Source organism: Saccopteryx bilineata, chromosome 10 (assembly GCF_036850765.1).
Source record: "Saccopteryx bilineata isolate mSacBil1 chromosome 10, mSacBil1_pri_phased_curated, whole genome shotgun sequence".
NCBI lineage: Eukaryota > Metazoa > Chordata > Mammalia > Chiroptera > Emballonuridae > Saccopteryx > Saccopteryx bilineata.
Genome location: NC_089499.1, coordinates 33668561 through 33683686, shown reverse-complemented (window position 1 = coordinate 33683686; position 15126 = coordinate 33668561). Strand labels below are relative to the sequence as shown.

Below are 15126 nucleotides of genomic sequence, written 5' to 3'. Positions count from 1 at the left end.
TCCCGGCGGAAATCTATTGCCATGGCACCGCCTCCGCCACTTCCGCTACGGACCCAGAAGTACCTCCCCGACGCCGGAAGTCGCGCGGCCAGGCTTCCTCAGAGGCTTCCTCCACCTAGACGCCGAGAAAACTTGCTTCCGGCCCTGGGTGGGCGCCGGTTGGATTCACGGTGCGCTCCGGATTGGTGTCCCGGGCGCACCGCTTTCCCGGACGCCGGCGCCGGAAGCTTATACCGTGGACGCGCCGGAAGAGCGCCGATCCCGGCGCGAGGCCCGTGCGGGGCCATGAACGGGACCGCGAACCCGCTGCTGGACCGCGAGGAACACTGCCTCCGGCTGGGGGAGAGCTTCGAGAAGCGACCGCGAGCCTCCTTCCACACCATTCGCTGTAAGTCAACGCTGCCTATGGTTCCTTTCGGCCGCTCCAGCCGCCTATTACCAACCTCCGCCCTCCACAGTAGAGAACCCCCTGTCTACGCCAGCTCCCTCTGTCTTACCCTAGGTCCTCCGGGCCCTCGATTTTCTCCCATCTTCTCCCTCCCCCTCGTCTTCCAACCAAACCCTTCGACACTCCCAACTATTCTGCCTCATGGCCCCAAACGCTTCTTCCGCAGTTCATTGGCCCTTTTCTCATTTCATCGCCCTAGCCAACCCTTTATGCCAAACCTACCCTCTTTCTGTGACCCCACATCAGACTTCTCTTCTCCCCGTAACCCCCCCCCTTTTAATTACCCTGCCCGGGTTTTCCACTTCTAAAAGACTCTTTCTCTTTGCTCATGATCCTCATCCACTCCCTCCTCATCTGTTCCCTTTTTCCCCATCCGTCGTTGCTCTGGGCACCCTGATGTCGTTTGAGGTCACTTTATACTGCCCTGACTTTATCTCAGAACCAAATCCCTTTTAGGTGAAAAATAGAATTTGTGATCCTGCACTAAATTAAAGCTTGATCTATGTTTGGAAACAGAAGGAGGGCAGACATAAATAATGTTGAACTAGTCACCATGCTGCTGCTTCCTTTTCCACATGATTACAGACTCTGTTGAGGGAGGGCACTCCCAACTCTACGTCCTGGATAAAGATTTGGCTTTTAGTAATTGGCTGACTGAGCATCCCTCTATGATTCACAAGCTCCTGGTTTCCTGTCTTGGTAGTGCTAACGTTGGTTACGACTTGTTTTTGTTGAAGGAGCTAATAGATGTAACTTGGAAAAGGATGTATTAGATAATGAAGTTCCGTCTTTGTGTGGTCATTTGCCATGCCTTTACTATGCTAACTATGGACAGATCAGCTCTTTCAGAAGGAGGATATTGGGAATGTGATAAGACTCTCCCTTCTTGAACAGTTTGCTAGCTTGATGTTTTAGTAGAGTGAAGGGCAGTGTGGAATGTAAATGAGACCTTACCTGCAGCTGGCCTGCATTTTGAGGCAGATGTATGTTAAAATGGAGTAAGATGGCTATTCATGTTGTATTTGAATTGCAATTCAGAAACACGGGCAGGATTAACCTTTAGAGATAAAAATCAGCCATCTACTCTGAATATCTACAGGAGTATTTTTTTAAAAGCTATGGAACTTGAGTGTGGCAGATCCTAGTTTTGACAGATCTATTCAAAATGAAATCAGCTTATATAATGCTGTAGCCTTTCATATTTCACTTACAATCACAGAATCTTAATTGTTGCTTTTGATCCTCACAACAACCCTAACACTTTATAATGGGTAATGGGCATTAATTTTTATTTTTCACTTGGGAGAAGGGAGTATCTTTTTTATTTATTTTTATTTATTTATTCATTTTAGAGAGGAGAGGGGGAGATATAGAGAGAGAGGAGAGACAGAGAGAGAGAAAGGGGGGAGGAGCTGGAAGCATCAACTCCCATATGTGCCTTGACCAGGCAAGCCCAGGGTTTCGAACCAGCGACCTCAGCATTTCCAGGTCGATGCTTTTATCCACTGCGCCACCACAGGTCAGGCAGAAGGGAATATCTTTGCTTAATAAGATGATATGTAAAATCTAGCTTTTTTTCTTTAAAATAACCCAGTTAGGATGGAAGGAAAAGTATGTAGAGGTACAGATGAAACAAGATTGTCCCGGGTTGGTAATTATTAAGGCTGGATAATGATGGTACCCAGGAGTTTATTGTACTGTTCTCTTTGCTTTTGTGTACGTGATAGTTTTCCACAGTGTGATAGTTTTTAAAAAAATATTCTTAAGTTGTTTTTAGTTTCCATTTGTCTGAATAATAATAATGCTTAAACGAGAATGCCTAGAAAACCCTTTGTATAAGCAATCTGGTAGGTAAATGCATATTTTTTCCTCATTCCTTTTAGATGATTTTAAGCCAGCATCTATAGATACTTCCTGTGAAGGAGAGCTTCAGGTTGGCAAAGGAGATGAAGTCACAATTACACTGCCACACATCCCTGTAAGTTGACCCCATTGTTGTGTGTGTGTTTTTTAATGTAAAATCATAGAAAATCCTCATATTTTATGTTATAATTTGAATTTCCTACTGTTCAAAAACTTTATTTTGAAGTACCAGCCTAGGGAAAAAAGGAATTTGGGCTATGGAGTGAAGTGGAATGCATACTGCCCAGGTATTTGATTAAAAATGATTCTGCGTCCTTTTCTCCAAGCTCCCATTTACTACTAAGAAGACAGGGGTCCTACCTGGACACCTAGCCCCTCCTTGAGACACGTGTAGCTTTTCCCCAAGCAGCTCCACAGAGAAGAGCCGTAGATTCCATGCTGGTATATAGCAACAACAGTGTGGGAGTGTGGGGCTGCGAAGCCAGGGGTTAAGGTGGACAGGAGCAGGACTTAAATCTTTTATATAATATATCTGGCAAGGGTTGAAGTGTAGGCTGATCATTTCAGACAATGCCCAGAAGTTTGGAGCATTCAGCTAATTGAGCAACAAGGAACCCAGTTAAAAGCTAAATTGAGAACCCTTGTAGAGAAGGAAGCCTTGCCCAAGGCAGAACTTTGATCACAAAGCCCAAAGGATCAGACATAATACTCTTGGTGAATATGTGTCAGTATATGTCAGAGCTGTCTTGGAACACAATTATTCTTGCTGACAAGCGATAGAATGAAAAGGCTCTGGACGAGGAGACCTGGGAAGCTTTGTGTTTGGGGAAAGTTACTTACCTGCTAGTTCAAACTGCGGTTTCATTACTGTTATCTTTCGCAGGTTACATCATCTCCCTTTTGACTTTATTTTCCCAAATGTAAAATGAAGGGGTTAGATAAGTGGTCCCTAAGGTCCCTTCCTACTCTCCATTTTTACCATATGAGTGAGGAGCTAAACAGTTTTTGATTCTCTACAAAGAATCAAATCCTGTATTTGGCAAATATTAATTGAGCAACTACTGTGTGCCATTCCATTACTATACACTGAGAATACAGTCTTGAATAAAACAAGCACATTTCTTGCCTTTGTGGAGTTTATGGTATGGACTTTAATATATATTTTAAAAAATCACTTATTTTAGAAAATCAGGGATGGCTTCCCCAAGGACGTGGCCTCTTGAGTAGATTTAGAGGGTGAGTACAGTGGTACCTTGAGATACGAGCAGACCAACATACAAACTTTTTAAGATACGAGCTGCGACTTGGTTCGTATTTTTGTTTGAGATCCCAGCGAAATTCCGAGATACGAGTCATGATTCAGGAAGCTGCCACTAGTTGGCGCGTTGGCACACGGGTCCAGCATTGGCAGCACAACACCAGCATCTTGTTCTTTCTCACGTGTTACCCGGAGAATCAAGTCGAATCTCGTGCGCTATACTTGTTCTTGCATCATTTTTGCATTTTTTACTAACTTTTTTTGTGTGCTATCATGGGGCCGAAGAAAGTGAGTGTAAAGGACAGTAGTGAGAAGAAGAAGAGAATGATGTTGAAAGAAGTAAAGCAAGAAATAATAGTAGAACATGAATGTGGTGTACGAGTGACTGAACTGGCAAGGCTGTATGACCGCAGTGCATCAACAATTTGTACCATCCTTAAACAAAAGGATGCCATCAAAAGCGCAAATCCAGCTAAAGGAACTACAGTTTTGTCCCAATTAAGAACAAATATCCATGAAGAAATGGAGAAGCTTCTGCTGGTGTGGGTGAAAGAGAAAGAGCTGGCAGGAGATACAATGATGGAGACTGTAATATGCGAAAAGGCACGTATTATTTACAATGACCTGAAGAAGAAAGAACCATCAACCTCAAAAGAGGCAGCAGAAGATATGTTTAAGGCAAGTCACGGCTGGTTTGAAAATTTCAAGAAGAGATCTGGCATGCACTCGGTGGTGAGGCATGATGAAGCTGCTAGTGCTGACATTAAGGCAGCTGAGGAGTACATCACACATTTTGCTGTGCTTTTCGCAAAGGAAGGCTACGTCCCCCAACAAGTGTTCAACTGTGAAGAAACAAGATTGTTTTGGAAAAAAATGCCCCATAGGACTTTCATCACCGCAGAGGAGAAGAAGCTGCCAGGCCATAAACCCATGAAGAACCGTCTGACCCTTGCACTGTGTGCAAATGCTGGCAGTGACTATAAAGTAAAGCCACTGCTAGTGTATCATTTCGAAAATCCTAGAGCCTTTAAGACTCACAAGATTCTTAAAGAAAAACTGCAGGTTATGTGGTGCGCCAATGCTAGGGCATGGGTTACGTGGCAGTTTTTTATTGAATGGGTAAATCTCGTCTTTGGTCCTACAGTGAAGAAATATCTTCAAGTAAATAAACTCCCAATGAAAGCATTAGTAAACCTTGAAAATGCTCCAGCCCACCCACCTGGTCTTGAAGATGACATTCTCAATGAGTTCAAATTCGTGAAAGTCCTCTGCCACCCACCCAACACGACTTCAATCTTGCTACCTATGGATCAGCAGGTCATTTCCAACTTTAAAAAGCTTTACACAAAGCACTTGTTCCACCACTGCTTTGAGGTGACTGAGAATACAATTCTAACCCTTTGAGAGTTTTGGAAAGATCACTACAACATCATGATATGTTTACGCATTATTGACTTGGCATGGCAAGAGGTTACAAGAAGAACCTTGAACTCGGCATGGATGTTGAACTTATGGCCTGATGTTGTTGCAGACAGGGACTTCGAAGGATTCGAACCAGAGACTGAGACCAAGGTAGAAGCATTGGAGGAAACTGTCCTTTGGAAAGTCGATGGGTCTGGAGGTAGATGAGGGTGACATAAACGAGCTCATGGAGGAACATGAGGAGGAACTGTCAACTGAGGGGTTGAAGGAGCTACAGATGATGCAACATAGGGAGCTTCTGCAAGAGATTAGTAGTGAGGAGGAGGTAGAGTGGGAGGAAGTGATTTCTACAAGTGAAATTAAAGACATGCAATGTGAGAGAAGCTTTCAAGTTTCATTGAAAAGAAACACCCAGAAAAAGTTTCAACTGGTCCTGCTTCAGCACTTTTTAATGATACGTGTTTGTCACATTTTAAAAGGCAGGCAAAAGCAGACCTCTTTGGATAGATTTTTATTCAAAAGTCCTGCAAGTGGAAGTGCAGCCAAAAAGGCAAAAACAGGTGATGATTAAATGAAAAATATGTAATGTTAAGCTTAGGTTAAGTTTAAAGTTAAGAAAGTGCATTTTTTTTACAATTAAGTTTTTGTGGTTTCATTTTAAGTAAAGAAAGGGCAGTTTTAGTTTTGTTTAAAGTAAAGAAAATGCAGTTTTAGTTTACATTTAGTGTTAAGAAAGTGCAGCTTTAGTTTACATGTCTACAGTGCCTGCATCCCTTCCTCCCTCCCTCCTCCTCCTCCATTCACCTCTGTTAGTCGCACTCGTCTGTCTCCAAGGTAAGAATACAGTACTAAATAAATAACACTTTTTTCTTTTATTTCATATATTTTGTTATGCATTGGTAAAGTATATGTGTGTGTTTCTTAATTAAAAACGTCTTTTTTCATAATTTAGGATGATTTTGGGATGTTTCATAGGGCTGGAACGGATTAAATATTTCAGTTATTTTAAATGGGAGAAATTTGTTTGATATACGAGTTGACTGACTCACGAGCTCGGTTATAGAATGAATTAAACTTGTATCTCAAGGTACCACTGTAATTGAAAAAGAGGAAGGGGCAGGTGTTTATAAGCAGAAGCCACATTAAAGCCCTGGAATGAAAAGATTGAGGATTTGAGAGAACGCCAGCCACCTTCTGCTCTGGAGCCCATAGAGCCGGTGGTGAATGGTGCTGGTGAGGCTGATGTGCTAGATGGTTATTTTAAAGATTTAATTCTTTGACCTCAGAGTATTGGAGTAGTGATCAAAGGGCCTAGGCAGGTGAGTGGCATGAGATACTTACTATTTAACCAGAATAATGAGCTACCCTTCGAGACGGTTTGTTAGTTGCTTGGCACGAGTGGGAAGCCCTGGACTTTGCATTTATGAGGAAAGTTGAGAGATCTCTCACTGGTTCTGCTTCTCATAGTGAAAGCTCTACTCAGTGTAATATAGGTAATGGTCAAGTTATTTTTCTCAGTTCACATTATATTATTTGCAGCATTTCCTGAACCCTGAGAACAGTGTGTAGTAACTTAAAAATTTTAAATTACCTTTCTTGATTACTTAGAACCAGTTGTACAGCCTGAGGTTCTCGCTCTATTATTAATTCCCTTTTCTTTATTTGTGCCTGGGAAACTAAAGGAGTTCTTTTTGAGTCTCTCTGATAAAAGATTTGAGGTTAATTCAGTTTTCATATTCATAACTGGTGCTTAGGTTTGATTATCTTACACTCTTTGCCATGCAGGGATCCACACCACCCATGACTGTGTTCAAGGGGAACAAGCGGCCTTATCAGAAAGACTGTGTGCTCATTATTAATCATGACACTGGGGAATACGTGCTGGAAAAACTCAGCAGCAGCATTCAGGTCAAGAAAACAAGGTATGTGAGGAACCAGATAGAGTAATGTGATGTTTGTATTCCTGTCATTCAGTTATTTTATAAGATTGTCAGCATATTGGTGCTCTAAGTATCCTATCCATAATCACAATAACTCACATCTTTTCAGACAAATCAATAAAATATCCTTTTCTCAAATGTAGTAGAAAGAAATGAAGCTTTTAAGCCCTGAAAAGTGAAAGCTATTGGGGAAAGGGCTATACTTTATAAGTAAATTGATTTTATTAATCTCAAAATTTTTAAACAGTACCACTTAAGGGGTAAGATTTAAATTTATAAACTTATAATTATGAAAGAATAATTAAATATAACATTAATTTAATAGATCCATTTGAGGTCATTATATAATACCAAAAATAAAGCTTGCCTATTTTTTTGAGCTATTGTGCTCTCTTTAATATTTAATTCAATAGGCATTATATGTCTGATACAAAGCCAATTAGAGTTTATTTTAAAGTCAAAATTCATTCTATAAATAGAAGTAACCCAGTGGTTCTGTTGTTATATTATGATATAGTAGTTGTTGTAATATAGCAATTACATTTTAAAGAGAATGTTCCAGCATATTTTTCTGTTTATGCTTCCTCAGGCCATTTTCTTCACTCATTTCACAAAAAAATAGAGTAGCTACCATTTATTAAGGGGTTATTATATGCCAGGAACTATGCTAGTTGTTTTATGGCATTATCTTTTCTCATGTATAAGTAAGTCTTAGGAAGGTGCTATTATCCTGAAAAAAACACAGACGAAGAGACTGAGGATAAGTGAAACTGACTTACCTAAGTCCATTGCTGGTGTGCTGCAGAGCCTCTTTCTGCTGCTCGTTGTATTTGTGTTAATTGCTTCCATAAACCAGGTCCTGCTGTAACTTTCAATACCTGATGGTTGTGAGCATTTCTCTTACTGCTCAGTCCCACCTGGGGACTGCCAGCATTTATCACTTGGATACTCGTTGAAAGTGCAGAATTTCACAACCTAATGAGTAAGAGTCTGCATGTTAATAAGCTCCCCAGGTGATTGCACACTAAAGTTTGAAAAGTGCCGGGTTAGTCTATTTACGAACAGTTGGTGGATAGAATTTTCTCAGTTTGGGGTGGGACACTTTGAGCTGGTATGTGACAAAATGAGCAAGTAATAAGTAGATATTGGAAAAATTTGCAAACTAGCCAGTATCAAAGAGACTTAAAAAATTTCAAGAACTAGTTTTATTTAGCAAGTCATATACTTGTGATCATCGTTTTATATTGTTTACAAGTCAAATAGTCATATTTTCTGATAGTAAAATGGATTCTCATAATTGCTTTGTATTATCTGTTCCCTTTGCTTTTTGCTATAGAATGTGAGCTCCTTGAGGGCAGTGAGACTATTGTATTCATCTCTCTGTGCATAATGCAGTCTTGGAATAGGACAGATGGTTGTAGGATGATTAGCTCATGTGATACATTATAAATATCAATATTTTACAGCAGTCTAAAAAGCATGGAGTTCTGCAGAGACTTCCAGGTGGTCAGTCACCTGGACCAGTTTGAGAACCACTGGCTTGGTCCCTCTGGTGTAATGTCTGTATCTCATTACAGGGCTGAGGGGAGCAGTAAAATCCAGGCCCGAATGGAACAGCAGCCCACTCGTCCCCCACAGCCGCCACCATCACAGCCACCACCGCCTCCACCACCTATGCCGTTCAGAGCTCCAACAAAGCCTCCAGTTGGATCTAAAACTTCTCCCTTGAAAGATAACCCTTCCCCTGAACCTCAGCTGGATGATATCAAAAGAGGTAGAGAGAGCGTTTTCTGGAGGCACAGTGGCAGCTTGGAGTGGTATGGGGTTGGTGTGCTTGCGACGGTCACAGGCTGCCATGTTGACTCGATGGCCTGGGCATTCTCTGCCATTGAAACATTTCTGCAGAGTTTACCATTCTGGAGGTGATGAGGGTGGGGACTTTTCCCACCTCTCTCGTGTCAGGGGAGTCCAGACATAGTGACTTGAGTTGTGGCTAACTTTATAGCATTCTGCACAGAGGCCGGGTTTAAACAGGTACAACTGCCATCTTAAGGTCCATGTGGCACACCTTCAAGGCTCTAGAAGAAGAAAAGTCTAAGGTGCTGTGGGTGCAAGTCAAGTGTGCCAATGTTAGTACAGTATCTAGAATAGAGGGACATTTAAAATATCATGACCAATGCCTTGCACTAACACGAAGTTCATAAATGTGAAATGACAATACATGAGGGCCAGTGGAAATTAACAGTGGCCCAAAAGCCTTAGATGTCTGGGCAGGCTCTCTCCAGTGCGTATCTGAGATAAAGAAGCTTGCTTTGCTTTTTCTTTGCAATGGATGGTTTTAGTTGTCTAGACTCTTATGAAGTTACAAGGGGAAGTGTATTTAATATTTGTATGAAACAAAACTAACTCAGTAGTAAACAGGGAAGGATAAAGAGTTGTCCTTTGAAAGTGAGCTTTTTCCACCTTATAGAAGTGTAGCACATGGTGCACAGTTGATAAGCTGCTTGATATTTTTTCCCTCATGGATATTGGAATGCCGTTTATGGAAGTTTGCACTTTAGTTGAATAGGAATTGTACTACCAATGTTAATTCCCAGTTATACTTAAAGGAACCATAGTTGTTTACGGCCACATGGTATGTTTGGATAGGAAAATCTATTCTATATCCTTAGTAGTCAGTGACATTGAAATGAGTAGGTAAACATGTTTCTCCTTCCCTGCTTTACATCTATAAGAAGTGCAGTACCTTCCAGGCATGGCCGTCAGTCAAATATGTCAAGAGGGCAGAGGAGGACTGTAGGTCCGCTGTGGTTCCTCCTGCAAGCTTCCTGTATTCGCGGGACAGGAAAACTGGAAAGCACCCCAGACGCTGGCTGGCCCTTCGTTCTTTCCAGTCTCTTGGAAAACTCCCTGGCTTCCCCTGGGCTTCTCTGCTGGGCAGAGGTGGATCCCAACAAGCACTCGGACCTTCCAGTGCCGCTCAGATAAGGTTCCGTTCCTTTGAAGTGTTGCTCTTCTCTTATTTGGTGTTTAATTCAATAATTCACACATTTTTTCTTAGTAGATAAAAACAAAATAGATTTACTTCATTTCCTGCACAGAACAGTCATTATCCTGAAGCAGTCTTTTTGGATATTTAGGGTGATTTTAATGTTTCATTGTCTCTGGAAGCAGGTTAGGTGTTTTTGTTGGTTTGGGTCATTTTGTTTGCATTTTTGAGGAATTGAGAAGCAGGCATGTCTTTTAAGTTACTTCTCTTTGCTGTTGGCTTTGCTGACTTCCTTTTTTTTTTTTTTTTTCTGAAGCTAGAAACGGGGAGAGACAGACTCCCGCATGCACCCGACCGGGATCCACCTGGCACTGCCACCAGGGGGCGATGCTCTGCCCCTCTGGGGCATCGCTCCATTGCGACCAGAGCCACTCTAGGGCCTGGGGCAGAGGCCAAGGAGCCATCCCCAGCGCCTGGGCCATCTTTGCTCCAGTGGAGCCTTGCTGCGGGAGGGGAAGAGAGAGACAGAGAGGAAGGAGAGAGGGAGGGGTGGAGAAGCAAATGGGCGCTTCTCCTGTGTGCCCTGGCCGGGAATCGAACCCGGGACTTTTGCACGCCAGACTGACGCTCTACCACTGAGCCAACCGGCCAGGGCTGCTGACTTCCTTTTTACAGAAGGCTCAGTGTGCTGCCTTGAGAACGGTTGCTGTGCTGACCTCTGTTGTGTCATTGTATTCCAGAGCTGAGGGCTGAGGTTGACATTATTGAACAGATGAGCAGCAGCAGTGGGAGCAGCTCCTCAGACTCGGAGAGCTCCTCGGGAAGCGATGACGACAGCTCCAGCAGCGCAGGGGAGGACCACGGCCCCGCGTCCCCTCCGCCGCCTTCACACCAGCAGCCCTACAACAGCAGGCCGGCCATTGCCAACGGAACCAGCCGGCCACAAGGAAGCACCCAGCTCATGAACACCCTCAGTGAGTGTGCTTTCTCTTCCTGGCTGGGCGGGCGGCGTGTCAGGCCCAGGTGCAGCTCCTGTTTGTCTCAGATGAGAGTGTAAACCTCCCTGACTGGGTAGCCCAGTTGGTTAGAGCGTCTTCCTGGTACTCCAGGGTTCCAGATTCAGTCCCGGTCAGGGCATACACAGAAGTCAACCAGTGAATGCAAAGTAAGTGGAACAACAAATCCATGTCCCCCCCCCACCCCCGAAATCAATCAATAAAGAAAATAAGTAAATAAATTTAAAAAGAATCTATAAACCTGACAATAGTTAATGCATAAGAAAGGATCCTAAAAAAAGAAAAGAAAGGATCCTAACAAAGATAATTTGGAGCAGAAAGTAATAAATTACCTAACAGGAAAGGAAGCATAAAATTTAAATCTGGTTTTCTCTTTTCCTCACTGGCACGGATTAGGTTTTGTGAATTCCAGAAAATAGTGAACCGTGAATGGCTGTGCTCTTTCTTTTTGCATCTGCCATGCTTCAGGGTGGTGTCTGCCACAGAGTGCCCCTCACGCCAGATCTTGATGCAGTCAGTCCCAAGTGTCTCCAGACTGCTGGGACCTGTGCTGTTGGACATATTTGGAGACCAGCTAGGCTTTGGTACAGGGGAAGGAAAGGACCTTGTAATGTTGAGGGCCTCTCAGTGCAGCTCATTCTGAAGTAAAGCAGAGGAGAACAAGAACAGACCTCTCTGTGTTGGAGGTGGGAGAGTCCTCTGCATTCTTCTCTCTCTGGAATCCTAGTGCTTGCCCTCCTCCCCTGCTATGACATGCTCTGAAGAGGTTGGAAGGTCTGGAGGCAGTAGTGGGGAAGCTAACCTAGGGAACCCAACTGTGAACCAGACAAAGATCCTCTCAGCCTCAGCACTGTAGGCATTTTGGGCCAGATAAATCTTTGTTGAGGAGGCTACCCTAGGCATTGTAGGAGGGTTACGAGTGTCCTGCCCTCAACCCACTAGAAGCACTCCCCTCGGCCCCTTAGTTGTGTCAACCAAAAATGTCTCACGGGAGAGAAAACCATCCCCACTGGAGAACTACTACACTTTTTCTCTGTAAGCTCAGTGCTGTGATGTCAGTTAAGGACATTGTCTGCTCTCCACTATGTGAGCCCGGATTCCGGGTATCAGCGTACACCCTGGTGCTCTTCTCAGTTGGCTGGTATAGTAAGTTTCATAGTGGGAGTTTGGTGTCCATAGGGGGAAAGTGCCAGACAGCCGCTGTGGCTTTAACTTAGTTTTTCATTTTGCCCAGTTAGTGCTAAATTATTTTTTCCTCCTAGAAGGAAGGAGCAAAAAATGGTACAGTGGGTATCATTGTGGCACTGTCCACCAGTGCTGTATACTCCCATTAGCTCTTCATGTCTTCAAGTCTTCCTGTCCCGCACCTCAAGGAATGATAATAAACCATCATCATTTAACAAAAGTGACAACTTTTGTGAAAAATTTTCCAAATCAAAAAACATTTAGTAAGAAGAGCAACATTATTCTAAACTTTTGTAAACCTCTTTACTGTCTGGCTTGGTAGAAAGATGGATTCTTCTTTGTGTCTTCTGCATTCAGGCTGTTTTCATTAGTTGTTTAGGTTGAAGTGTTGGGAGAAAATCTGGCCTCACACAGGTATGTAATTAGGAATGAAAGGACCTCAGGGTTGGACCCTCCTTAAGGGTGTCGTGGAACCCAGGATCCTCAGAACACAGAGCAGAGCTAGCTTAGAGATTAGCAATCGGGAAATACAGAAGTTCACTTTTGTTGTAATCTCATTGGTATCAAGTGGGGGCCTGTTTTTCTTACATTAGCTGGAAATGTTGAGTACTTACATTCTTCACTCCTAAAACCTGAATTATGCACACCAAACAAAAATTTGAGGCTTTGCAAAGCTTATTCATTTTGATTTCAGGTTTAAAGTAATGTAAATGTCCTGGGCAGAGGTATGCCAGAGGGGGATATTGGATAGGCATGTTATAAGTATTAAAAACTCAGCTTCCCCCTGGCTGGTTGGCTCAGTGGTAGAGTGTTGGCCTGGCATGCAGGAGTCCCGGGTTCAATTCCCAGCCAGGGCACACAGGAGAAGCGCCCATCTGCTTCTCCACCCCTCCCCCCTCCTTCCTCTCTGTCTCTCTCTTCCCCTCCCACAGCCGAGGCTCCATTAGAGCAAAGTTGGCCCGGGCGCTGAGGATGGCTCTGTGGCCTCTGCCTCAGGCGCTTGGATGGCTCTGGATGCAACAGAGCAATGGCCTAGATGGGCAGAGCATCACTCCCTGGTGGGTATGCCAGGTGGATCCCGGTCAGGCGCATGCGGGAGTCTGTCTGACTGTCTCCCCATTTCCAACTTCAGAAAAATACAAAAAAACCCAAAAAACAAAAAAACCTCAGCTTCCTTAATGGAAGGCTTAACTTGGTGTTATTTTAGTTCTTATAAAGCAACTTAATGTGAAAAATTCTAAACACTGAATCAGTTATTTAGAAATACTGAGGTGGGCAAAGTAGATATACAGTTTATGTGGAAAAGACAATAATAATAATACAAGAATACATTTTGTTTTGCGCACTCACAACTGGAAACCTACTTTTGCACATGCCTATATTTTAACTATTCACACGTTTAAAAGCTATCTAACCTACTCCTTTCCTGTTCTTTCCCAGTAAGCAGCATTATTTTGCAGATACCAAAAATAACATTTCTTTTAAAATGTTGACTGTACCAGTTTTGTCACTGAGCCAGATCGATTTTCTTTCCTAGTAAATTGAATTGACCTGGTTTTGCTATGGTGTGATAGCCAAGGCAGTCAACCAGAGAGTTGCGGGGAAGGCAGTTTTAAATTGTGTACTAACGGTTTGATTCTGTTTTCTTTTATAGGAAATGACTTGCAATTGAGTGAATCTGGGAGTGACAGCGATGACTAGAGCTGGATCTTTTGAAATCAACTTTTTGGTGCACAAATATGCTGCCAGACCAGGCTGCTCTGCGCGGAGCCCATTGCCCAGAGGAAAATGTTGTGAATCCGTGGCTGTAGTAGGAATTTGAGGCTCTGCAGCTCTCAGATATTCAAGTCTTTTAACTTACTGGTGATGGGTGATTTTCTCATGTCATTTTTGAGCAATCTCATGTTTCAAAGTTTAAGTAGATCTATAGAAGAACTAACAGAATGATATATCTATTTGGTTACCATTGTTAATGAAAAACGACACGTGTGCCCTGGTCCAGGTGACTCAGGCCATACCGCCACCGGGCCAGTGATTCCGTTGTAACCTCAGCAGCCACCAGTTTGGCCCAGGGGTCCGCACCAGTGAAGTGAGGAACAGTCTGAGGGGCCAGAGAAAGGGGAACTTCAGGCTGCAGTTAGAAGTATGTTCAAACCACTTTCAGTTGTGGAAAGAAAGTGGTAAGGAAGTTCTGTCTGACCCAGCCTGACAGGCCTGAGTAGGAATGGCCTTCGAGGGGGCGTCCTCGCGTGCCAGCTGGGCGGCCTGGAGCCCAGGCCACTGAGCGCCCTCCTTCCCATATGGAAAGGGAAGCCTGCAGCTGGGCGGCCCTGGGGCCCAGGCCGCTGAGCACCCTCCTTCCCATACGGAAAGGGAAGCATGCAGCTGGGCGGCCCTGGAGCCCAGGCCACCGAGCGCCCTCCTTCCCATACGGAAAGGGAAGCCTGCAGCTGGCTTGGTCTCCTGCCCCCCGGCCAGGCTTTTCCCACTGCTCCCTCCCTTGAATCTCACTGGAACCAGTGGTTCCTATACATGAGACTTTTAGGTACATAGGAACTTTTACGGGATTCCAAAAGACAAAAATGTTGGGTACTTCTCGCTGAAATTCAGACCCAGGTAGTCCGTAAGTCCATGAGGCTGGGTTAGCAGATCGAACCAGCAGCTGCTGTGCTGACATATCGGACTTGGTTAAATGGGGCTTTTGGTTCCTTGTGAATCCATAGGAAGATCTCAGAGGGGCTGAGAGGTGTGGCAAAGAAACCTTTCTAAACAGGTGAACCAGTAGCAGGTTTTCAAAAACCAGAGTCTAAATAGGAATTCTGCAATATGAAATGAGCACATTCTTTTGATAAGGTATTTTTGTTCGTGCTTTTGTACCACTGTTTGTGCCTGACTCCCAGACTGATCTGTAGTTTTTATACAGTTAGAAGAAAGTCACGAGATTGCCTTCTGCAGTGTGCAGTTTCCAAATGAATCTGTTGCAGGAAACTGGTTACCAGTCAATG

The 15126-nt window shown here is 43.7% G+C and overlaps 1 protein-coding gene across 1 annotated transcript; it reads left to right on the top strand.

Moving 5' to 3' along the window:
* Positions 1–21: 21 nt before the first annotated feature.
* Positions 22–14905, top strand: EAF1 (ELL associated factor 1). Its single transcript, XM_066244341.1, has 6 exons — positions 22–388; positions 2332–2426; positions 6777–6913; positions 8509–8705; positions 10661–10894; positions 13776–14905. The coding sequence occupies exons 1-6, from the start codon at positions 22–24 to the stop codon at positions 13820–13822; spliced, it is 1077 nt and encodes a 358-aa protein (XP_066100438.1). The 3' UTR covers positions 13823–14905.
* Positions 14906–15126: the final 221 nt, after the last annotated feature.